The sequence below is a fragment of the Callospermophilus lateralis genome, chromosome 11 (assembly GCF_048772815.1).
Source record: "Callospermophilus lateralis isolate mCalLat2 chromosome 11, mCalLat2.hap1, whole genome shotgun sequence".
In the NCBI taxonomy this organism is placed as follows: domain Eukaryota; kingdom Metazoa; phylum Chordata; class Mammalia; order Rodentia; family Sciuridae; genus Callospermophilus; species Callospermophilus lateralis.
In genome coordinates, this window is record NC_135315.1 from 4,863,787 (window position 1) to 4,888,227 (window position 24,441).

At 50.6% G+C, this 24,441-nt stretch overlaps 1 protein-coding gene, 1 long non-coding RNA gene and 3 other non-coding genes across 8 annotated transcripts; 1 reads left to right on the forward strand and 4 right to left on the reverse strand.

Moving 5' to 3' along the window:
• The first annotated feature begins 2,296 nt into the window (after positions 1 to 2,296).
• Positions 2,297 to 19,266, forward strand: St6galnac2 (ST6 N-acetylgalactosaminide alpha-2,6-sialyltransferase 2). 2 transcript variants are annotated; one of them, XM_076869249.2, is made up of 9 exons: positions 2,297 to 2,506; positions 5,983 to 6,043; positions 9,936 to 10,110; positions 10,711 to 10,879; positions 11,217 to 11,355; positions 13,220 to 13,323; positions 15,014 to 15,097; positions 16,428 to 16,527; positions 17,351 to 19,266. In XM_076869249.2, exons 1-9 carry the CDS (start codon positions 2,382 to 2,384, stop codon positions 17,516 to 17,518), a joined length of 1,125 nt encoding a protein of 374 aa, XP_076725364.1. In that variant the 5' UTR covers positions 2,297 to 2,381; the 3' UTR covers positions 17,519 to 19,266. The 2 variants fall into 2 exon arrangements, with proteins under 2 accessions (XP_076725364.1, XP_076725365.1); XM_076869250.2 differs by lacking the exons at positions 15,014 to 15,097; positions 16,428 to 16,527; positions 17,351 to 19,266 and adding an exon at positions 14,606 to 14,889.
• On the reverse strand, positions 18,993 to 24,441 carry LOC143409252 (uncharacterized). Of its 3 annotated transcripts, none has more exons than XR_013092633.1 (7): positions 24,075 to 24,436; positions 23,161 to 23,339; positions 22,748 to 22,833; positions 21,143 to 21,233; positions 20,971 to 21,016; positions 19,723 to 20,509; positions 18,993 to 19,613 (listed from the first exon to the last, which is right to left on the reverse strand). It is a non-coding gene; the product is annotated as an uncharacterized LOC143409252 (long non-coding RNA). The 3 variants fall into 3 exon arrangements; XR_013092634.2 differs by having other exon boundaries at positions 19,723 to 19,792; positions 24,075 to 24,422; XR_013092632.1 differs by having other exon boundaries at positions 19,723 to 21,016; positions 24,075 to 24,441.
• Positions 20,833 to 20,905, reverse strand: LOC143411072 (small nucleolar RNA R38). The gene has a single exon (XR_013092790.1). It is a non-coding gene; the product is annotated as a small nucleolar RNA R38 (small nucleolar RNA).
• Positions 21,356 to 21,439, reverse strand: LOC143411073 (small nucleolar RNA R38). The gene has a single exon (XR_013092791.1). It is a non-coding gene; the product is annotated as a small nucleolar RNA R38 (small nucleolar RNA).
• LOC143411074 (small nucleolar RNA R38) lies at positions 22,904 to 22,981 on the reverse strand. The gene has a single exon (XR_013092792.1). It is a non-coding gene; the product is annotated as a small nucleolar RNA R38 (small nucleolar RNA).

Sequence of the window (24,441 nt, forward strand, 5' to 3'; positions counted from 1 at the left end):
GGGCTGCCAGGTCACAAAACCTAAAGCACTGGGATCATGACTGAAGTCATGACCATGGACTGAAACCTCCAAAACTGTGGACCAAAATAAACTTTCCACTCTTTGTAAATTGGTCAACTCAGGTGTTTTGTTATAGGAATAGAAAGGTAACTAACACATTCACCAGATACCCAATTTATATGCAAAGTTCCCTTAAAATAGGATTTTAAGATGATAAATCATCAGTGAAACCAACATTAAATTGAAAACCATTGTAAGAGATTGACTTTCAGCACAAGGAACGCACAGACCTACTCCCCAGTGAAACCAATGAACAGACAGCCATTTAAAGTATCAGAAAATGACCTTAGGGTACTCAGCAAACAAAGAAGTATCTGTGCAAGAAAATCTATTAAACTATGATAAGAGTCTGTGTGGTATGTGAACCAAACACCAACCTTGAACTGCCCTCTCTCTCCCTGCTCCCAGCTCTGTGAGATGAAAACTCTGCTCCAGATTGGTACAACCAAAGACAAGAGGCCTCTTCTCCCCTCTCCCCAGGTCCCAGTCAGAGGACTTTCTTCCTGGGAGGGGCAAGACATCAGCATTTCTCATACTGCTCCCAGTTACCTGTTGCTGAGGCTAAGTCAAGGGCAAGGACTTAGAACTGGCCAAGGGGTAAGGACTCTCTTCTTCCGCCCAGTCCCTACTCATTGAATGGAGACTCTGGGGCATGAGATCACAGAAGATACCATTATAAGGTCATGGTTCCATCCCAAGAGAGGACAGCTGAGAGCTCCTGTTTCCTTCCCCCCGCTCCCCAGCATCAGGACTGTTGCTCAGAGAAAAGCACAAATCCTAGCTCAGAAATTTTGCCTGGGGAAAGAAGCAATCTACAAAACAGAAAGGCCCTAATCTCTTCCCAAAGGAACTGACGGGAGACGGTAGAGGGCTTGGGAAGCCAAAGACAACAGAAGTGAGAACTTGAGGTGGATGGACAGGAAGCTTTGGTCTGAGGGGGTACTGCTGTTGGGGGTTGAAGGTAGACCCCAGTCATTAACACAGATGGGGGATCAACCGCACATAGAGGAAAGCACCACCTTCCTTAATGCAGGAAAAGTCTAGGTGGAGTTTGTGGGTTTGAAGATGGAACGCTGAAGAAACAGTTAGTGATTCCTCTTTTCTCTATGAAGTAGGAGGTAAGCCTCTTAATGAGAGGGAGGAGAAAGAGAGGTCTGAGTTCTTATTAAGCACAGAGGAAATGGGAGCATGCTGTGACTAAGAGATGAATAATATACACAGGGATTTGGACACATAAAGACCATGGAAGTCGAAATGAAAGACTGGAATCCATGAATTCCAAGCAGTGCCCATCAGCAGGGTAGCGAGAAGCGCCTCACTCTGCTCAGCAGCCTTAGGATAAGAGAAAAGCCTGGCTGTGCGTGATCACCACCGGACCTACTGACCACCGACAGGGAGGGCTCTGCTTCCGGAGCTCAAGGTGCCCTTCCAGGTGGTGCTGGAGCCCAGCTGGACCTCTATGCCGCCAAGCTCTCCAGTTTGGTTTCCCTTTGTAGAAGGAACGCCGTGCGCTCAGGGGCCTGACTTATCTGGATAGTCACCAAATATGATGACAGTTCCACCAACCCCACACACCTCCACCACCAGTATCCCGGCTCAGCAGACTCCCTACCTCCCTCTCCACCTCCAACCCAGTCTAGTTGTGGGGGTTTCTTCTCCAATCCCCCCTCCCCTCTCCAGCTCCTTTGGTGAATTGGATCCTCCCTGTAGTTCTACAGGGACATGAGGCGCCAGGATCCAAATCCAGGAGTCTGGTGGTCCTACCAAAGGGAGGCCAGCAGGTGCTTCCCGGCTGGCTGCCGTCTAATCGCCTCTGGCATCAAGAAGCCTGGAGCCAGAGCCAGGGTCTCCCAGCGCGCAGTGCGCAGCCAAACCACAGGGGGCGACGTGTCCCTTCACCCCAACTGCCCACGGCACAAGGCTCTCTTGCTCTTGTCCAGGAGGGGGAAGAGCCCTGTGACACCCCGCTAGGTGGGTCCACGGTGAGGGGGGTGTCAGTTGTCCATGTCCCGGAGGCAGAGGGCAGCCCTGGAGGGGAGCGCGCGACTCAGCGCCGGTGGCGACATCCCAGCCTCCCGGGACCAGCACCATAGCCCAGTCCCCAAGAGTGCGGCGACCTCCTCCGGCGGCCTGGCCGGGGAACAGGGGAGCTTCGGGGCGGGGAGGCGCGGCGGCCGCACCGGGTGGGCAGGGCGGGGAGAGGCGGGGCGGTCGCCTCCGCGAGTCCGGCCCGGCCCACCCCGGCTTCTCCGCTGGGCACCGGACAGCGGCAGGCAGGAGCGCGGAGGGCCGAGGACTCGGCGCCCACCAGCAGGGGCTGCATGAGGCCCCCGCGCGGCCAGCCCTTCTGGCTGCTGCTCCTGCTCGCAGCCGCCTGCGCGGGGATCCTCCTCGTCCTGTACTCCTCGCCGGTGGAGCGGTTCCCGGGGTTCCAGTCCCGAGCCAGGTAGGGCTGCCGGCTGACCCAGGGGCGCAGGCGGCGAGCAGGGAGCGGGAGGGCGCCCCGCACCGGGCTCTCCGGCCGCCCGCAGCCTTCAACCCGTCCTCCGCGTCTACCCCGCGGGGTGGCTCACGGCGGGGGCTCCGCCTCGTCCCTTTGTTCCCAGAGCCTCCCTCCAGAGCTAACCTCGCGCTGCCTCGACCCCGCGGCCTCTGCCGGGGTCTGAAAGTCACGGACGACCGTTCCTGCACTCTGAGTGGATTCCCTCTGTGCCCGATTTAAAACTCTTTTTATTGTCTAAATTTGGCTGAACCACCCGAGTCTGAGAAAAAGAGTTTCTTGTGTGTAGGCAACTCTGAAACGTCATCAGACTCCACTTTTGAGGCCGGAACCCAGGTCTCCTGGTTTCCACCTTCGCCAGGATCCTCAGGCAGGTCGACTGTTGGTTCTGGTCTCTGCTCTGCTGGCGCCGGGCTCCCCTCCCTCCCGGCCTGGCTGCGCGGCTGTTTATTTCTGGATAAGCGGCACCTGGACTCCCCCGGGAACGAGTGCCTCTTCTGGGTGCACCTGAATCCCCTCCTGCGCCTCCTGCTGCGCTGGTCCCCCTCCTGCTTGCCCAGGCACCTTTCATTTCATTTGCGCCCCACGAGGAGAAACCTGAGAGTCTGCCATTAGCAGGACAGGGTTCCAGTTACTGGAGAAGTCTCAAAAGGATTTAGTTTTACTTCTGGTGGGCAGGCCAAGCCGCAGTGGAGTCTGGGTTTGGGAGGCCAAAGAGCACGGGAGCCTCACCTAGAGGCCTTGGCAGGCTTTCCATTCCAGTGCATCGGCACCCCTCAGCACACCTTGCTGCAGGCACAGTGAGATGGAAACAAAATATCTGCTTCCAGGGGACAAGGTCAAAGGACAGTCCAAGTTCCAAATAATATGAAGCACACTTGCAAATTATTAGGAGTCCACCCCTCTTAGATGGAAGGGTGCTCTAGTGGGACCTGAGGTCACTAACATCCTTTAAAGGCACCCAATATATCTTTAAATATGGGTTTTATTGTATCTCCATTATGCTTCAGTAAAGCCCCTTTTAAATTTTTTCTGTTTTAAGATCATTCTCCTTGCCAAGCACTGCGGTGCAGGCTTGTAATCCCAAGACTCCAGAGGCTGAGGCAGGAGGATCACAATTTTGAGGCCAGCCTGGGCAACTTAGTGACACCCTGTCTCAAAATAAAAATAAAAAGGGCTGATGGCAAAGCTCCACTGAGTCCAACCCCCAGCACTGCCAGCGCAAGCGCACACACACACACGTTCTTCTTTTCAAAATCTAAAATCTAGTATGACTCAAAAACCTGCCCATTCTTTGCTTCTTGGAGATGGATGTGTTGTAACAAATCCCAGGGGACTGGTCAGAACTCATTCTCATGGAGGTGGTGGATATTTTAGCCCAAGGGGGAAGCAGCATGGGAAGGGGACAACCAGTGAGCTGTGTGACCTTCCGCAATGAGGACTGCCGGGGGACTTTCCTGGCTACAGGGGACAGCCCAGGAAGATTGACTGGGACAGGGTCTCTGGAATGAAGGAGGGAGCTCTGAGTGCATCTGGAGAGGAATGCAGCTGGGAAGAGTCTAGTTCAGTGGTTCCCAGCATGAGGATTTCTTGGCCTGTTTATATATATATATATTTTTTTATGAAGGAGGGGGTGAGGATCTACATAGGATTTCCAGTTACCATCTATTGTCAACATTATTTTGCAAAAGAAAGGACATTTTAGGGCCCCCGATTAGTAACAATATGATCTAAGTTGAGTAAATTTAGTTTTATGAAAAACAGGCTACAATGAGCCAGGTGCATGGCACAGGCCTGTAATCCCAGCAGCTGAGAAGGCTGAGGCAGGAGGATTGCAAGTTCAAAGCCAGCCTCAGCAATTTAGCCAGACCTATCTCAAAATAAAAACAATAAGGACTGGGGGTGTGGTTCAGTGGTTAAGCACCCCGGGGTTCAATCTCTGGTACAAAACAACAACAACAACAAAAAACCCCATTGACCTTATTTCTCCTTAAGCTGGTAAAACTTCCCAGAGGGGCATGAGTGGCTCGTCCCCTTTCCCTTTCCCTTCCAGGCAGCCCAGGCAGACAGCTGGAAGCACTTGGATTCCCGAGAGGGAGGAGTAGAACAGAGGCTGGGAGAGTTCAGGGCAGCAAAACTGAATGGGGGTGGGGGATCCCCATGTTCACCAATACCCTCACCCTAGCAACTCTCTCCCACCTGTCTCAAGTCTGCCCTGTTCAGCAGTATCTCCATCTGGTTCTCAAAACTGGAGGCATATTGGAGTCACCTGGAATGTGGGTGCAATCAATCAGATCAGAATTTGGGGACTGGGCTCCCTAAGCAGCCCGGGTTGAGCACTGTATCCTGGCCCTTTCTCAAAGGGGTCACCCTGTTCACGTGGCTGACCAGGGGACCAGTTCCAGGGGAAAAAGGGACAGTAGAGGGAGGAATCATCTCTGCTTTTTCTGAGCTGTCACTGGAGGGTCTTTCAGGAAACCTGGGAAACCAAAGGGAGGCAGATCCCAGATTCCGGAGTGGTCGGCTGTCTCAGCACCTTCAAGAGGTTTTTCGATTTTCCCCTTGCACACTGCCAATCCCAAGTCCTCTGCCACCTGCTCGTTTCTGGTTGCTGGGGGCGGGGGTAGCATGACCACCCTTTTGAATGGGCTTATGGTGGACCCTATTCCTTCCTTCCAGTTTTCCCTCTGCCCTGCTATTGGGGCCACCTCATGCCTGGGAATTGGGAGTAACATCAGCTCCTTTCCTCCCTCCAGAAGGGACACTAAGAGAGGCTGGCACAAGGTCCTTTAGGTAACAATGGCTGGTATTTAGAAGGCATTTTTCATATGTGATAACCTAGACTTTCTTTGGACCCAACAATTGGATGAGCTCAATGTGATCGTCCTTATTACGCAGATATGAAGACAGGTTCCAAGACGTTCAGTAACTGCCTGAGACTGTAAGTGGTAGAGCAGGATACAACCTGGGGGTCAGGCTTCTGAGTTGGGCACTTCACCAGGACAGTGGTGCAGAAGGCTGAGGGGATCCCATCATCTTAGACCTACTGCCCACCTCCCAGGCTTTGGCAGGGGACCCCTCAGATGGTCACAATTCCAGAGACTGTCAATCTTTCCTATTTTATATTTTCATACTTTAACCACCATCTCACTGTTCCTATAAACCCCACATTTTTGCCATTCTCTGAGGGACCTAATTTCTGGGTTTATGTAGCTAGGCAGAACACAATCAAGTGACTGTATTTTGTGTGCCTAAAGAGGGAGATATGAGCAAGAATAAGAGTGTGGGAGAAGGGTGAAAAGAATATACTTTTTGGACCCTGACACTCTGTCAGGAATCCATCTGGAAGCTTTCAAGGGGTAGGTCAGGTCTGATGCCACGGCTGACCTGGGCCTCTGCTTTACTTCTGCCCTCTCCCACAGGGACATCCTGCCTCACCAAGCATTCTTCCAATCCAAGGCAAGGCGTTCTGGGAACACAAAGGTACAGTGATCACCTCCCCAGGGCAGTTTTAAGCATTCTCAGGTTCTCAGGGAGGAGGGGAAAGAAGAACAAACTAGAACATTCTCAGGAGATTACGGGCCTGGCTCTCTGGCTCTCCACCAGCACAAAGCTGAGCATCCACCCATTGGGGTGTCTCTAACCTAACCAGTAGGGTTTCCTGTACCCCAGCAACAGAAAAGGGTGAATAAATAAGCATACTTGGGGTGTATCCAGATGAAAAGTTCTTAGGAATTTTAAAATGTCACCATAAAACTTCAGGTGGATTTTATACTGATCCTGGAAATACCTACTGACTTTAAGTCACATTTAAACTACTCACCATGGAGTCGACTCCAAGCTCTGAGAAGATGTTCATGCTTGGTGGAGGATCTGAGAACTTAGAGGGCCCTGCTCCATAGTCCTAACTAATGGCCACCATGGACCACAGGTCCCCATGTGCTGCTTGGGACGTTACTGGGCTCCTCTGACTTAAACCTCTCAGCAACCCTGGAAGGTAACTCTCCCAGGTGAGCAAACTGTGGCACAGAGAAGTTAAGTGGCTTGCTCAGGATCCCTCAGGGGGCAAGAAGTGGTACTGGGACTGAGTCCAGATCTGACCCCAGAAGCTGGCCCTGTTCCACCCTGCCACCACGGCTGGTTGTGGCAGTTGAGCTGGGAGGTTTCTATCTGTGAAGTTCTCAGTGGTAGAGTGCCCACCTAGCATGAGTGAGGCACTGTAAAGTTGTTTTCAGTGCCTGGGAGACTGATTGAGGCCACAGGGAAAGAGACTTCCCTGCAAACAAGAGGTAAGTGTCAGCCAAGATGTTCAGAGACAGAGCAAGTGATCCTGGGCAGCTGATTGGGAGGGGGACATTAAGAACAGAGGCCAACGGCCATGTAACCATCAGGTGAAGAGAGACCCTACATATTGTATGAGTACTTGAACTAGGTTGTCTTTAAATTTTCCAAGTCCTTTCTACCTGGAATTACATGATGCTAATTAACACATGTCCCCACCTGGTTTAAAACAAAGGGTTTGAGGTGGTTTCTGAATACATATAACAAGGTGTTCCAGAAAAAAATGGGTCCTACTGTTTGAGGACCCCAAAGGGCCATGAAACCAAAAAGAGGCAGACAGATCCAGGATTCCACAGAATGCAATTTATCAGGGTGTGGTCCTGTGCAGCAGCAAGACTTGCATATGACTCTGAAATTTGGGTCTAGAAAGACAGGCATATTTCTGGGTTAGACCAAAAGTGACTTTATCCAGCTGGAATGGATCTGGTTTATCATGAGATAATTTCAAATAGTCAAGTGCATCCCTGGAGCCAGGGTCCAAGTTATAAAAGCTCCACGTACAATTCCAGTGTTATTATCTACTTAGGGTCTGCTGGAAAATTCTGCAGGAAAAACTAGGGTTATTCAGGGGCAGTAATGGCAGTTCCATCCCAAGATGGCTGCAGTCATGGTAAGCTGAATCCATGCCTGAGACAAAAACAAAATAGAATAAAATGAGGAGAAGCCCAAAGGAAAAGTAAATGTAGAAAAATAAAGCAATGCTACAAGGTGGGAGAGACGGGCCATGTACCTGGCTCTGAGCTTTCTGGTGGCCAGAGCTAAGAAGACCTTGCCACCACGTCCGTGGGGTAAAAGCAAGCCAGCTACCCAAGGGGAACCCAGGCTTTGCTGATGTAGAGACCTGAAAACTCTCCTTCTGGGGCTGTAAAAGGGCCCCTATGAAACAAAGGGTGGCACACCCCTGCAATCCCAGGAGCTTGGAAGGCTGAGGCAACAGGATTATAAATTTGAGTCCAAACTGGGCAACTTTGTGAGACCTTGTCTCAAAAAAGCAGAGATGTGGTGAGGCTGGTGTAGCTCATGGTAGAGTACCCCTGGGTTCAACCCCCAGTGTCACAAAAAAGAGAAGCCCCCTAAAACACCTTTATGACAAATTAAATTGTGAAATTATTATAGTCAGTTCTGCTATAATGCCTCCTTGAAAATGTGAAGTTGTGCCAACAAGATCAATATGTTAGCTGTTGTGGTAGTGGTAGTGCACTCATAGAATCCCAGGGACTTGGGAGGCTGAAGTAGGCTGAAGTAGGAGGAATGCCGGTTCCAGGTCAGCCTCAGCAATTTAGCAAATCCCTAATGAGATCCTGTCTCAAAAAAAAAAAAAAAAGAAAGAAAGAGTGCTGAGGATGTGGTTCAATGGTAAAGTACTGCTGGGTTCAATACCTGGTACAAAAAAAGAAAAAAGAAAGGATTGGATTGCATATAGACAACAACTTGAGCATCACACAAATTTTGCATTTGCTTATGAGTAATTTTGCCATTGAGAACACTAAGTGAAGTAGAAAATCACACCCAACTGAACCAGGCCACACAAGGAGACACAAAAAGTGCACCCACACACACCCTTGAGCCATCTGTCAGCTTCCTGTCATGTGTTATGGGCTGACCCCACTCATGGTATTACAACTTCCCTTCCAATTTCAGATAACCCCCCCCCTCCATTTCACTCCCACAAGCTGCTACCCTTCAGACACCACTTCCACAAGCAAACCTCAAGTCTGTTTCAAGGAAAAGTGCCATTTTGGGTTCGTAGTTATGTGTCACTCAACAATGCAGGCTCCTGTCTTTCTCGGGTCCCTGTCTTTGGTTTCATGTCACTGGCGTGTCCAAGTGTTGGGCCGCTCACTCCATCTCCCTAAGCACTGTGGTTCAGTTGCACAGTTTCGTAAGACGTGGTTAAGCTTAAGCGTCTGTTGGTCAGGCGTTCACGGGTTGCTGCACTGCAGTGGGGTGGGGGTGACAGTGCAGCTACCTCCTGTCCTCCCGTCAGGGAGCCCCGTTCAGCCTTAACGGCAGCCCAGCCCAGCCACAGCTCCTGGGATCCCAATGCTGTGGACAGGCGTCCCCACTCTCCCTTAGTCAGAGGTGTTGTGTTTCATTTCCTGTCACTGCTGGGGACAAATGACAACAGGCTGGGTGGCTTCAAACAACAGAAATTGATTCTCCAAGAGTTCTGGAGGCCAGAAATCCAAATCAAAGTCTTAGCAGGGCCATGCTACCCTGAAGGCTCCAGGGCAAGCTCCCGGGCTCTCCCCCTCTGGTGGTCCGGGAGCTGCACCTTCCACCCGCCTGTCATGACATGCTGTTCACGTGTCTTCACAGGCTCCTTATGAGGAGGCTCATTGTTGGATTCAGAGCCCAACAAATCACATATTGGCTCAGTTTTTTTTTTTTTTTTTTTTGCAGGGTGGGGATGGTCCTGGGGATTGAACTCTGGGCCTAAAGCACGTTAGGCAAATGCTCTACCCCTGAACAACATCCCCAGCCCATAGATGGCCTCATCTTTAATGACACCTTTGATTACCTAGTTCCAAATAAGGTCACATATTAAGGTTCTAGATGGACATGAACCATGGGAGGGGTGTAAATGAGTGGAACATAAACACCAATAGGAAGAAAGGGAATTACAAATCTTCCCTTTCACACAAGAGTCCTACAGGGAGTCCTGCCAGAGACAGGAGGTGGACCAGGCTGATGGATTCCAAAGCCGGGGCCCAACTCCTCCACTGAAGGGGCAGGTCAGACTGTCAGGGCACTGGAAAGTGCCCAATGTTTGCCCAGGTCTGAGGCGAAGGAGTGGGAGGCCAGACCCGGCAGAGCAGGGAGATGTGGTGTTTGGGAAAGGAAGGGGTGGCAGGCTAAATCCAGAATTTTCTGACCCCCACCAGGCGGCTGGACCAGAGGCCATTTCAATTAGTAGATCCGGTGGCCCAGTCTGGAGAGGAAGGATGCTCATCCGTGCAGCTCTCCTGGAGGCCACCCACCCACCCAGGCCCCTTCCTAATGGGGCTCAGCCTTCTTATCTTCTCACCCACAGAGCCGGCCCTGCCCACACCCGCTTGACCTGGCCATTCTGAGGCACCAACGCTTCCGGAAACTGTTTGATCTCTCCACTCCAGTGCTGCTGTGGGGGGGCCTCTTCACCCCAGAGCTCTGGGACAACCTGAGACAGCAGAAGGGCCCCTATGGCTGGCAGGGACTCTCACACCAAAGTACCTGCTACCCCCTGCCTCTTCCCTGCCCCGCCTTCTTCCTCCTGCTGGCTCTGGGGTGGACCAGGCCCCACTCTCTCCGTGATCTGAGTTCTCCTCTGAGACCCCCAGCTGTGTGACACCTACCTCAGCTCCTTCCTTCATCCAAGCACCCAGGGCTCAGCAGAGGGCTGGAGTGCTCCTGCCTGGCAGTTCTCGCCACCCTGGGGTCTCCCTGGCATGAAGTATTCGGGTCCAGCAGAGGTTGAGGACAGAGACCAAAGGGGCCCCATCAGCCCACTCATGGTTACTGCTCAGAAACCACTTCCCTCAGGCCCGGAACCCCTCCACATCAAAGCTGCCCCCAGTTCATTTCAGGTTCACTTGTTCGGACCGCACACAGCCTCCAGAGGATGGGTTATTCAAGTTCTTGAGGCCACTGAAGGCCCAGCAGAGCCCCCTTCCCTTCACCCTTCTCTTAGTTCTCTCCCTCACTGACCCCCCCCCCAATTCTCTGCCCACCCTCTGTGCTTCTGGGGAGGGGCTGGGGTCAGGCCTCTGGGGAGCAAGGCCAGGAGAGGCCCCCATGACTCCATGGCTCCCCCTTATCTTCATGCACAGCCATCGCCTCTACCCTGAGCCTTCTGAACAGCTCAGAGAATGAAAGACTGTTTGCCGCCTCGGGGGGCCCCTCCCCAGACTGCATTCGCTGTGCCGTGGTGGGTAATGGAGGCATTCTGAATGGGTCCCGTCAGGGTCTGCAAATTGATGCCCATGACTACGTGTTCAGGTATGAGGGCAGGGGCCTGGAAGGGCTGGGACAGCAGAGCTGGGTGGAGAGCCAAGGCAGCATCCCCCGAGACAGCTCAGCAGTGATGATGGGTAGACAGGCACAGAGTCCACAGACCTGAAGACAGAGCGTGGGTACGCTGTACAGGAGGACCTGGGAGCAAGGGGCCACCAGGCCAGTGTGCCCACTCCCAGGACCCCTGCACACAGGTGTGTTGCCCTGGGCAAAGGGAGTGTCTACACAGAAGTATGGGGAGAGGATAGGCGAGGCAGAGCTGGAAGGAAAGCAGATAGCCTGGTGTGACCACGATGACACTGATGTCCTCCATTCTGGCCAGACTCAATGGAGCAGTGATCAAAGGCTTTGAGCAAGATGTGGGCACCAAGACCTCCTTCTATGGTTTCACTGTGAACACCATGAAGAACTCCCTCATCTCCTACCAGAATCTGGGCTTCACTTCTGTGCCGCAAGGACAGGTGAGGCCTCTGATGGCCATGCCGTGAGATGAACAGTGGGTGCCATGTTCCTGGGCCCTGTTGGTGGGATGGGCCATAAGACTGTCAGACCCCAGTCCTGTGGCTGGAGAGGTAGTGCCGGGATCGTGGCTGCCCAAGGTGTAGCCATTAAAGGTCAAGGCAGATCTGGTCAGAGACCCCTGATCTTTTAGGTAGCTGGCTCAGGCTAATATTTACTGATGATGGGCCAGGCAGTTGACAGATACCACATCAACTTTTACACTGCCTCACTTTACTAGTGAGAAAATTGAGACTTGGTTTCCTTTCATTCAGCAAGTGGGCAGTAGGCCAGAATTCAAACCCAGACTGCCCACCCCAGCACTCATATCCTCTGGGGGGATCACCACGTCATGGCACGGTCCAGCAGAAGAGTATCTATTGAACACCTCATTGCAGCCTCAAGTGGGATCATCATACCTATTTCCAAATGGCAAAACTCAGACTCTGAGTTTCAGGAACATGTCCACTGTCACCCAGCTAGAATTATCAAAACATAGGCCTCTTGGACTACAGGACTAGGATTGTTTCCACGTCCCCATAGGACCCACCAAAAGAATGACAATCTCAAATTCTCACAAAAGCTCTGTGTAGGAAACTGAGGTTCAAAGAGACCAAGAAACATGCCCCAGTCACAGGTCACAGCTAGTGACAGCATCCAGATTGTCTCAGCCACACTCAGGTGTCCTGACTTTATGCGTCCTACCTCAGACAATCTGGGTGCCACATGCAGATCCCAGGAAAGAGGTTCTGCATTGCAGAAGCTGGTCACTGGGTGAAGGGCAACAGGGAAATCCCAAGAATTCAACAATCCTCAGACATTGAATGTGATTCAGAGTTGAGGAACTGCGTTGACTACCTGCTGGACACCCACGTGACCCTATTGGTCTCCTATTGGCTCCAGGGGCAGTTTCTCTGAAACTGGTTTCCAGAACCTTCTCTGACCAGAGCATTCAGGAGGGTCCTACCCATACTATGTATGCACTGAATTCCCCTAATAGAACCTTTCATTGCTAATAATAGGAAAAATGGGGCAGATTTCTGGTATGGCCATAATACCTGCATCAGTTATTTATTGCTGTATAATGAATGACACCAACACCTTAAACAACCTTTATTATCTCACTGTTTCAATGGGTGGGGAATTTGAGAGTAAGGCTTATTAGAGTGGTTCTGGTTCAGTCTTTCAGGCAATGGGTTGTTGTCATCTTATGGCTTGATGGTTCTTCCCTCAAAGGTCCTTGAGACTTGCACCCCTCTATAAGCCACTCAAGAGTTCCCATGACCTGGCAGCTAATTTCACTCAGAGTGTCATCTAAAAGAGAGCAAGGAGCCCCAGCACCTTTATGACCTAGTCTTCAAAGTCACATATTATCATATTCCACTTTCCATTTAACAGAAAAATTCTGTGCACTAGTCCCTAAAACCAGCCCATACTCCAGGGAGCTGGGTGCAGAGGTGCACACCCACAATCCCAGCTACTTGGGAGGCTGAGGCAGGAGGACAGCAAATTTGAGCCAGCCTGGGCAACTTAGACTGTCTCAAAATAAAATTTAACAAGAGCTGGGAGTATAGCTCAGTGGTATTGCAAAAAAAAAAAAAAAAATAGTGTTTGGGGACAACAATTAGTCTTCACCCTTGTAGGGAAGGGTATCAAAGAATCTGAACATACATTGAAACAACCACAGTCCCTCAGAGTAAGAAGAAAAAAGGTATGTTAGGAAACTCCTCAGTCAACTCTGGTGGCAAGACTGTGTGGAGGGCAGTTTGGAGGGCAGTTCACTCCAAGCAGAAGCTGAATGTGGCCTTATCCCTGTTGCCCTAATAGGACCTGCGTTATATCTTCATCCCCTCAAGCATCCGTGACTACCTGATGCTGAAATCAGCCATCCTGGGTGTGTCTGTCCCAGAGGGCCCTGACAAAGGGGACAGGTGAGCATCCACATGGTAGTGGTGTGAGGCTGTGGTGTAGGGGCGCGTAATGCCGAGTGGTCACTCCATGTCTCTGGGGCCACAGTGGAGCCAGTCACTGGGTGAAGGGCAACAGGGAAATCCCAAGAACTCAACAATCCTCAGACATTGAACGTGATTCAGTGCTGAGGAACTATGTTGACTACCTGCAGGACACCCAGGTGACCCTAATGGTCTCCTGCTGGCTCCAGGGGCAGTTTCTCTGAATGGAGAGAGCAGGCCTGGCTCCTTGCTTCAGGCCATGGTCTCCACCACCAGTCCGGCTGTCAGCTGCTCAAGGCCACAGGCCACAGTGGGCACCCCCCCAAGAAGCCCAGAGCACAGGCTCCTCAGGCAGTGTCCTGACAGGTGACAAGCCGGGACACACTGTCTTCCCTCTCCCACCTTCCAAGGCAGTGGGCTGCGCCCAGCTCTTGTGAACTGTGTCCTGGCCCTGGTCAACACCTGCTCCCGGCACTGCCCAGTGTCTTCTCCCTGAAATCAGTTGCTTAGAAACCTGTGCTACCACTGAGACATGAGCAGTGCCCTCTCACAGTGCCCTCTGGACATGTCACCCACTCCCCAAAGAGCACATTTTGAGGGACCTTCATGGGTCAAATCACAAGGGCCAGTCTGCCATCTGTCGGGGTCCTGTGTCCAGGCCCTCCCCCACCCCCTTGTGTTACCCAACAATTGCTCCCCCTGTTGCTATTGGCCACCAGGATGGGCTCTGTGACACCAACAGGACTGGGCTCTTTGGGGGGGCTGCCTCAGGGACATCAGGTGGACATAAGCCTCCCCAACACCAATGAGCTCCCCCTCCCACACCCCCAATCCATCCCCAACCCAATCCCCCTCCCAGTCCCGCTCCAACCACATTGTCCTCCCTTCCAGTCAGCAGCCCTACCCCAGCCCTGCAGGCTCACTCCCTCCTGCCTCCCCCACCCGGGGGTCTTCCTCCCGCCCACCCTCTCACCCTGCCACCCCAAACACCTCTCAGCCCTCTTCCCGGACTTCCTCCCTGACCCCCAGTCCTCACATCCAACATGTGGTCCGGACCCCACCAGCCTCCAAATCCCCCTCCCTGTCTGGCTTTAAGTCCCTCTCTAGAAACCCTTCCCTGACCCCCTCGGTGCCGCTGGGCAAGTCCCCCTACCAAAGCCCGGTCCCCTCGTCCTCCTACATCGGGCCCTCGGCCCCGAGCATCCCGTCCTGCATCGCTCCCTACGTGCCCCGCTTCCTGAACGAGGCCCCCTTCTTCCAGCCGCCGACATCACCGCTCCCCCAGAACCAGTGCTTCCCCTGCACCTTTCCCTGCACCAAGACCAGGGAGCCCCCGCCCATGCCCGACTCCTTCTACCTGCCGCTGCTGCCGCCGCCCCCGCTGCCGCCGCAGAACACCTGCACCTACCCCACGCCGCCCTCGCTCTTCATCCCGCCCAGCTCGCTCTCCTACTCCCCGCCCACCGAGGTGCTGCTGAGAGGGAAGCCGCACGTGGTGCCCACGGTGCTGCCCGCCACCTTCTACACCCCCTTCTCGCGCTACTACTCGCAGCCCCGGCCCTACTACCGCACCTATCGCCGGAACCTCAGCTCCACCTTCTTCCCCTCGCTCTCCCCCTTGCCCTTCGACGGTTCCGGGCGCTCTGTCCACTTCTATCGTGGGTCCTAGGCCTCACACCTATTTTGGACCGGAAGCCTCTGCCAGTAAATTCAAACTACTGCACCCAGAATTCATCAGCTACCTGACAAAGAGGTACGGGGATGGGGTGACGGGCGGAACACCAGCTCCCTTTCCTCGCCCACACCTACCGCGCGTGAAGGGGTCCACGCAGTCGATGCTCCCCAACTCCCCCGCAGAGTGCTGAGGGCCCCGCAGTGCCGAGCACTTTGCCATGGCATCTACTCCTTTGCTGGCTACCTTGATGGAGCAGTCAGTCGACAGGCAATGGGCAGAAAACTCAGGATAAGCCCAGGAAGTTTATTTCCCAGGGACCCTCACACAAAGGCCCAGGCCCCGTACCAAGGAGCCAGCTGTGCAGAGGTAGGGGGTATTATAAACAGTGTCATCACTTCTAGCCCCAAACCCAGCCAGCTGAAAGCCACCACTGGCGGAATCTGGGGAAGAAAGGGCCTGATCTCCTTCTCTCCCTCTCTCCTCCCAGTGGTTCTCAACAGAGGGTGGGGTAGGGTGAGTACTTGGTCCTGTCTGAAGACATTTTTGTCTGTCACAGGAGGGGGGTCAGGTGAGTGCCATTAGTGGGTAGAGGCCAGGGCTGCTGCTGAACAGGAAGCGCACAGAATGGCCCCTGCAATAAGAACTACCCAGTCAGGCAGGCTGGTGCACTGCCTGTGATCCCAGCACCTCCCAAGGCTGAGGGAGGGTGAAGCAGGAGGATCGCAAGTTCAGTGAGCCTTAGCAACTTCTCAAAATATAATAAAAGGCTGGATGCGGGTAGCTCGGTGATTAAGCACCCCTGGGTTCAATTCCCAGTACCCAGAGCAGGAGGTGGTGGGACTATGCCATAAACGTCAATGGTGCCATAGTTGAGAAACCCTGAAGTAGCCCAGAGGCAAGCATCCCAGGACAGAGTGGAGAAGGGTAGCCAAGTGCATCTAGGGAGCCCCACAGAAACCACAGCAGTTATATGCCCATTCTGCAGGTCATATGAGTGTGGGCACCATCACACCAGTGAGTCCAGACCCAGGATCTGAGCTCCCACCTCACTCATTCCTGAGTGATCAAAATGTGGGGTAGAGAAAGGGCTCAGACTAAATGAACAGGCTGCTTATGCCCTAGGCTTTGTGGTTACCTAACAATAGGAGCGGAAACAAGGTGTTGCCAGTGGAGAAAGGCGGAAAGATCCTACCTGGGTTTCCTTTCTCATCTTCCCAACTCCTGCCATGAGACCCTTGAATTTTGGAATTTACTTGGCTTTTTCCACAAATGGGGAACTGATTGGGTAGAAGGACCATATGTTGTTTACTTGTTTGAATGGGTAGCTGTGCAGTAGTTAGTGGTGCAATCTGAAGCTAACAGACAACAGTTGAATGTTTCTCGGGTCTTAATACCTTTTTGTTTGCAGGTTTTTGAAATCAAAATTGATTAACACAAACTTCGGAGACCTATATATGCCCAGTACTGGGGCCCTCATGCTGCTGACAGCTTTGCATACTTGTGACCAGGTAAGGAGCCTGAGGCCACAGAGATTTGAGCAAAACTAAGTATAACTCCCAAGTCTTTCCCTGAGACCTGGCCACCTAGATAGGGACTCCAGGCTGCCATCCCACAGTGAAAGGATTCCCCAGTGCAGGAGTAGCACTATCAACCTGCTTGCACACCTGCTCCCCAGGGTCCTCCCCAGGAAGGGCCTGAGTCAGCTTTGCCTTGAACCGTGCAGCCACCTGCCCCAACACTTCTTTCACACTAAATCATACTGCTCTTCTGAAAGCAGAATCTTCTCAACCAGGAGGTCCTCTTGTGGGGACACGCTGGAACTGACACGGGACAGGTGAGCAGGTTCAGCGTCCCACACATAAACATACTGAAGTCACGGAGTAAATGTTCCTGATGTCGTTCATGTGAAAGGCAGAGGCTGAGCAGTTTTCGAGACCCTGATAAAGCCAGTACAAAGGCTAGAGGCCAAACTCCACTCTGGTCCCACATATTTTCCTTATTTTAATATGGAAGTCTCTTGATTGCAGTCACTATTAATTCCTGAATCAGCCTGAACTTGAAGATCATGGCTTTAGTCACACCAAAGTTTCAAACCCAGCTTTGCCTTAAGTGAGTGGAGGGAGACATGTCTCCACTTCCTTGCTTGTTCAGGGGGATAACTTATCTTGAGGTCTTAATGCTGGGGTGAGAATATGTAGGAAAAAAGTGCCCCTGTGAGCTGTGTTTACCTGCATCTGCACCTATGCACCTGTGAGGGCAAGCAGCAGACCTTTCTGAGTTCATACACCTCCAAGCATCAACAAATACTAACTCAATAATGGTTTTATCCAGGTCAGTGCCTATGGATTCATCACAAAGAACTACCAGAAATATTCTGACCACTATTTCGAACGAGTAAAGAAGCCACTGATATTCTATGCAAACCATGATCTGCCCCTGGAAGCCGTTCTGTGGAGAGACCTACATAAGGCTGGCATCCTTTGGCTGTACCAGCGCTGACCCCAAAGCACAAAGCGTTCTGCTTCTTGCAGGGCTGTGACCCTGGTACCCACCAGTGGCCAAAAGCCCTCCCCCCTTTTTTTCAACCTTTGAGAAGGGGGTTCACTCCCCCTGACCCTCTACTTCCCAACAGAAGATACTGAGGTGAACTCGTGACTGTTACTAAAAGGAAGGCAACCTATCTTACCATCTAAAGGAAAACCCTCTGGGTCTTAGACATCCCACTTTGGTTAAAGGAAAGCAGACTGCTTTGCTGAATTTGTTTCAAAATTGAAGACAACATTCCCAACATCAGTGACCCTTACCAGCAAGAGGCAGGCACACCTTGTTGCTAAGCAACAGCCAACAGACTTAGATCAATGATGCCGTTCAGGATCCATCAGCAACCAAGATCAAGCCAGACAAGCAGGCAAACACACAATCCGAGCCCCAACTCACCCCTAATGGCATGTCATCCCCAAACACCAAAGCCACTCAACTGAGGACATGTCAAGCACCTGAGACCATGATTTTTCTGCCCCGTTAAAGTGTAAGAGCAAAAGGCAAAAGTAAAACTCAAGACTAGGTTAACTGCATAAATGAATGACCATCTTGTCTTGTGCTGGGGGTTGGCAGAGAAAGTACAGAAGATGCTGGTGTTCAGCACGAAGTTTACCAGAGTCCAAGAACAGGAGATACTGGTGTTAGATGGGGGTCAACTGCACAGAAGCCTGCCTGCCACCCCACCAATGCTGAGGATCTTGTCACCAACAGGATGACACTACTGGTGATGAAACCTCATCCTCACATCATGGCTTCAATAAATTTGAACCTATCTAGCTCATAGGCAGTTTCATAATTTTATGGGCTTTTAAGTGATTTTAAGTCTTACCCCATAGCCCCTAACCAAGCCTTGATACTGGGCACAAACTAGTGGCTTTAGATCACTTAGTAGGCTGTGCTGCACATGGAGCAAGAGCTGTTGCCAGCAAATGCTGGCAACTTCCCAAGGTAGCCAACTGCCTACACTGGCCAATCCACCAAGGCCAGGTTTCTATGGTTTTGGGAGCTTGATTTTATTCCAAGAGGGATGAAGAACTCGAACTCGGTCACCACACACCACAGCATTCAGAAATCCAGACATCTGATCAACACAATTGACAGGTGGGCTTTAGTTACAAGGCAGCTACCACTTCTTGGAGCCCAGGACTTAGAGGGAAACAACATTTCAGTTACTGGCATCAGGACAAAGCCTCCTGGTTGGCCTTACCTCCAGGAGAGTGGTATGATCCTTTGACAGAATACTTGGTTTGGAAGGAAGTCAAACGGGGGAATATATAAGGTACCCTGACAGTCACAATCCATTCTGGTGGTCTTACAGTGACCTAGTGATGATCACTACCACTAATCTGATTAGCTTGGTAACCTAGCACTGCCCTGACACCCAAGATTATAGTACTTTCCCCGTGCCCACCGACCCTCTAGATGCCAGTAGTACCTTTATCAGTGCTTTATTAGATTTAAGGTAAAAGAAAACAATGTTTGTGGGTGGCAATGCATGCAATACATCATCACTTTAGCAGGTACAAATATAGAAAAAAAAGGATCAAATTCTTATTCTGTGAAACTCCTAAGAATGTTCTCTTGAATCATAGAACAAATAATGTTCTTACTTTGTGTCTCAATCTGAAATCCACATTGCTAGTGAATAAAAAATACAAAACAGAACCTTTAATTGTGCTTCAAAATTTTAAATAAAACAATGACTTCACAGGAAATCCACTGAGAAATGCTTTTTGAGGACAAGCATTGTTTCCCTTAGCTTCCTACAACAATGTATGCACATTAACAATTTCAGTTTACAATCACCGAAGTCCCATTTATACACGAGATTATACTCAGACCACCTAAACTGAAGTTCAGATATTTTTAGTTATACCCCAACTTCACTAGCTGCTAAAAGTGGTGATGGTGATCCCAGTCACTCAAATTCCTTGGCTATTTTTGAGGATGAAATCCAAAAAAATTCTTATGATTCTATTTGGGTGGGATTAACTCATAGGCATTAGCAGAAGCAGGGCTGTGCAGATCCTGCCTGGCACCACTGGGAGATAACCTGTAAAACAGAACAATTTTCAGTAAACAGCCAACTAAGTGCGTCACAACCAAACATTAAAAGCAAAAGGCAGGGGCTGGGGATGTGGCTCAAGCGGTAGCGTGCTCACCTGGCATGCGTGCGGTCCGGGTTCGATCCTCAGCACCACATACAAACAAAGATGTTATGTCTGCCAAGAACTAAAAAAATAAATATTAAAAAAATTTAAAAAAAAAAGCAAAAGGCAAACAGTCTAAGAGGATTTGTTCTAGCCATTATGTATTGGGCATATGTATACTGGGAGAGCACAAGAACTAGCAAAAAGTTTTAACGCAGGCTGGTGAGATTCTAAGAGGACTCATTTTAAGGAGCCAGTGTCTAAGGAGGGTGGTGAAAAGACTCCCACTAAACAGCAGGGATATTTGCATCCAATTCCCTCTGAATCTCAAGGTTTACCCAGGTTGGTTGAGCCCCCTGGAAGCAGATGATAACAGTGTGGATCTTCCCACCTGCTGACCCACTCCTTCACTTTGCTTTACTTGGCAGGCTGTAAGAAGCTGGGGCCAGTTTTCAGGCTTGTTAAGTCTCACCCCAATCGAGACTGCCCTGGTAACTAAACAAAAATGTGACCTTAAAGATCAGCTCTCCAGTTTCAACAGAAGAAAAAATCTGGATCCACTTCAAGCCTGGCATTTAAAAGGAAACAAAGACAGAATCACCCCCACAGTACCACTTTGCTTTTTTCTTGCTCATGTGCCAACCTCTGCTGCCCAAGCAGTGGCCCAGTGCCAGCCATGCCATCCAGACAGAATCTCAGCTACAGGAAGAAGGGCTCCCTGGTGGTGTTAACAAAGCACAGGAAACCAACAGTTCTGCCAGGGCCATGGCACTCTTCTTTCCTAAATGTCAGGACACTGCTGCAGAGGCAAGGTCAGTAATTAAGCATTCTCACTGCCACAAGCTGGCATATATTTTACATTCCAGTTTCAAAGGGCACATTCATTTCCTTGAAACACGTGGTAGGCACTCTTCTCCTTCACAGTAAGTCCTTGCCCATTTTCTGTAGTCTCACAGAGCCTGTGCCTTCAGAGCTATCACTGAAAGGGACAGACATTAACAGGGCAACTCTAGACCTTTAGTCTGAACATCTGATCTGTAGACTGGAGTCTCAGCAGGACACACACAACTCCCTGCACTGTCCACTTGATTTGATCCTACTACTGGAACATAGAGCCACACCTTAAGCCTCAGAATAGATTATTTTCCCTCAATTGAGATTTTCAGACAGGGATAACTAACCATCATAGGCTTGTGAGGCTTCTTAGGAACACATAAGATAAAAACAATTTACAAACAGGAGAGGAACTGTTTTACTTGCCTTCTGGTAAAGCAGTTTACAGTTAGTATCCTCGCTGAGTAGACACCTAGCAATGAAAACAAAAGTATGTTAAAGACTCCCTGCTACTTAGCACCTTCCCAAGTCCAGGGCAGGGGAGACAAAAAGAGCTAACCCTTCACCCAAGCATGTGCAGCAGGACTTCTCTGCTTACATGAGAGATTCCACTTGGGGGTTCAGGTCCATGGTGCCTGCCACAATGTGGCTGCTAGAGGGTCCTTTTCCAACTGAAGCAGAGACTGCACCTGGTGAGGAAGAGAAATTAGAAAAAAAAAGAAAAGAAAACTACTGAAAAAGATATAAACAGAGTACCTCTAAAGTAGTTCTCTTTAAAATCATGAACTTCTCATAAGGCAAACTTGCAAAGCTGAGTTTCAGATATCCACATTCCACACAGAAAGGCCTTTCCTTGCCTTCAGACAGGGATAACTTGACATCATCATGAACTCAGCTCACCAATCTGCTAGCCCACAGTACTGCCCACCAGAGCACACATCAATGATTTCTTATTAAGTCGTGCTTTACTTCCCTCATGAGAACTATCCATCAATTTTGTCTACTTTATTAGAGTATGCTTTCCTTCCATGGCAAAAATTTTTAATATTTGGTGTCTGGATGCAGCCAGTGTCCCAGACCTGGCTCAATGACAACTCCTGCCCTTATAAAAAGACTTAAGCAGAATGCTTCACAGCTGAACAAGAAGAACATTCAATTGTCTCTCTAGGACATCAGTAAAATGCCTAGTAGGTGCAGATCACTCATCCTTTCAACTAGCCTATTGAGGACCACTTGCATAAACAGCACCTACTGCCACGAGATGACAATACCACACAGGGTCATTTCTCCTTCATCCATCTGCATGTACAAAACTATCCTGCAGAGCAAGCATGTGGCTTTCAGTTTTTTAAGATAGAGGATTAGACATCTGCCCCACAAGCTACTTAAAAATAGCCATCACTATAATCTTGCTGTAATAAAATCCTTGAGCTCAAAGCAGATCAGAGCATCTAACTGTACCTACACACCTGCTCTGGGACTGGCTACATATGACTCTTGGGACACCCTCTAGAGTCATTCTCATCCATGGCTGGTGTGGGACTCATTCTAACACTAGTTAGGTGGTTTTGACATATAGCCAGGTTTGAAAACCATTAACCCCGTTTTAAAGAAGCGCCATGGTGCTTTTATTTGGTATCAAGCCAAGACTGGAGCCCAGATCTCTAGTTAATCTAACAGTTTCTCAATCTTAACTCTACTGACATTTCAGGTGGAAGTTCTTATAGGTGCTGTCTATGCTTTGTAGGATAGTTAGCACCCTCCACCCTCAGTTGAGAGTCAATGATACAACTAACTCAAAAAATAGTTATGGGGCTGGGGTTTTAGCTCAGTGGTAGAGCGCTTGCTAGCATGTGTGAGACACTGGGTTCAATTCTCAGCACCACATATAAATAAATGAAATGGTTTTTAACTTTGGACAGAACTCCCTAAGTCTGTTTATTTACTCAGCAGCAGATTGTGTGTATGGAGGAGTCTACCTCACACAGGTTGTTAATACAAATACCATTTCTGAGAGTTTTAGGCAAAAAAAAAAAAGAAAAGAAAGAATCATCATCATCATCAAGCAGAAAGAATTTCGTACTATTTCCCTTGCCTGGGCAACTACAATCCTGGAAGACTCCCACATCCCCAAATCCAAAAGACCAGTAAGTACTTAAAGGGGACCATAACCTGTGCAATTCTATCAGAGCTAAAATCTTACCATTTACAGAAATTTCATCACAAAAATTCTTAAGGTCAATATTTTAAGATGATGGGTTTCACAAGTCCACAGCCAATACCATGGATCTAAAAGAGAAATAAGGATGTCATAGTTCATTCTAACAGAAACTACCTTCAGGCATTTATTTTCAAAAAGCTGAGCCTCAGTTAAGTCAGAACTCTTCACAAAAGATGTCACTTCAGCCAGGGATAACTTATGTCCTCCTCAGCTCAACCAGTAACAGATTCCTAAATCCCAGCAACCAAAACTTTTTTCCAAGTCTGTTTCATCCCCATACACAATGCCATCCATATTGACTTTCAACAGTGACACCTAGTGGCCTCATATTACAGTAGCACAGACCCTCCCCATTTCTACTGTAAAGGGACTTTACTTAGTCACCCTGTACTCACAGTTCAACTTAACTTTGAACAGCTTATAAGGTGGATGTCCCGGGACATCACGCCATCTCTGCTTTCTGGTGACCACCCCAGGTCCTGCTTGCATCCATCTCTTCTCATTTTGCGGTTCCGTTACTTTTAAACTGCAACCTGCAGCTCTGCTTCTCATCTCCCTAGAAGCTAGAGAAAGGCTTTCAGAAATGGAAACAAAGTTTCGTTATCAAAACTGGATTTCCAGCCAGGCGCGATGGCGCACAACCGTAATCCCAGCGAAGGAGGCGGGTGGGGCGGTGTTAAGGCAGTAGGATGGTAAATTCGGGTCAGTTTCTGCGACTTGGCAAGATCCCATCTCAAAATTTTAAAACGAGTGAATAAAAAAAGCTAGAATAATGTAGCTCAATAGTAAACGCCTCTGGGTTCAATCCCCGGTACTGGGAAGAAAAAAATAGTATAACCAGATTTCCAAAGTCTACAATCCCTTTCACTACCATTAGTAAATAAAAACGACTGCCTGGGTGTTCTCAAGGCTCTCAGGCCAAGGGTGCATTCCCGCGCTCACACTCCCGAGGCCTAATGCTGCAGTACCACGCGCCTAGCCTGCCCCCGGGCCTAACCTGTCCACAGGTGGACAGGGAGCCCGACAGGCCCAGGTCCGCCGGGAGCGCGTGCTCAGCACGAAGGTGGACGCACGGGGTCGCGCAAACTGCAAGGACCTCCCTCTCCCAGGAGGAACCCTGCGACGCCAAAAACGGGGTTCGGCTCTCTTCCTTCCCAATTTCTCGCCGTTTGGGAGGCATTTCCTCGTACAGAACCTCAACCCTATCACCACTCTGTGAGAGGGAGGCCGGGCTGATGGTCGCCACTTCGCCTCTCAGTGCTACCCTCGTGTTGAAGAAAGCCCCGTTTTCCCACCTCCGCAACCTTACCATCACCCAAAGCCTGGAGGGCTGCTCAGCGGTGCTGCACCCAACCGTAGGGCCATGCTTCCCAGACACGCGGCCGATTGCTGAAAGAACGAGAGACCGCGCCTGCGCGCAACTCTCCCCGGCGGTCTCGCCGGAGCTCTCGCGAGGTTAAGGGAGGCGGATGGGAAATGTCGTTCTCGCGTCGCCGACCGAGCCGTGGTAAGACGGAGGCCGCCACGAGGGGCAGCAGAGGGCGCGCGCTGGGAAGCCTGGTCCCTGGCGGGCCCCGCGGTCGGGTGGCAAAGGTGGAGGTTGCAGAACTGCGCCGTGCGCTAGCGGTCCCGGGCCGAGGCTGGGGAGGCGCCGCAAGTTCGAGGGCAGGACCGAG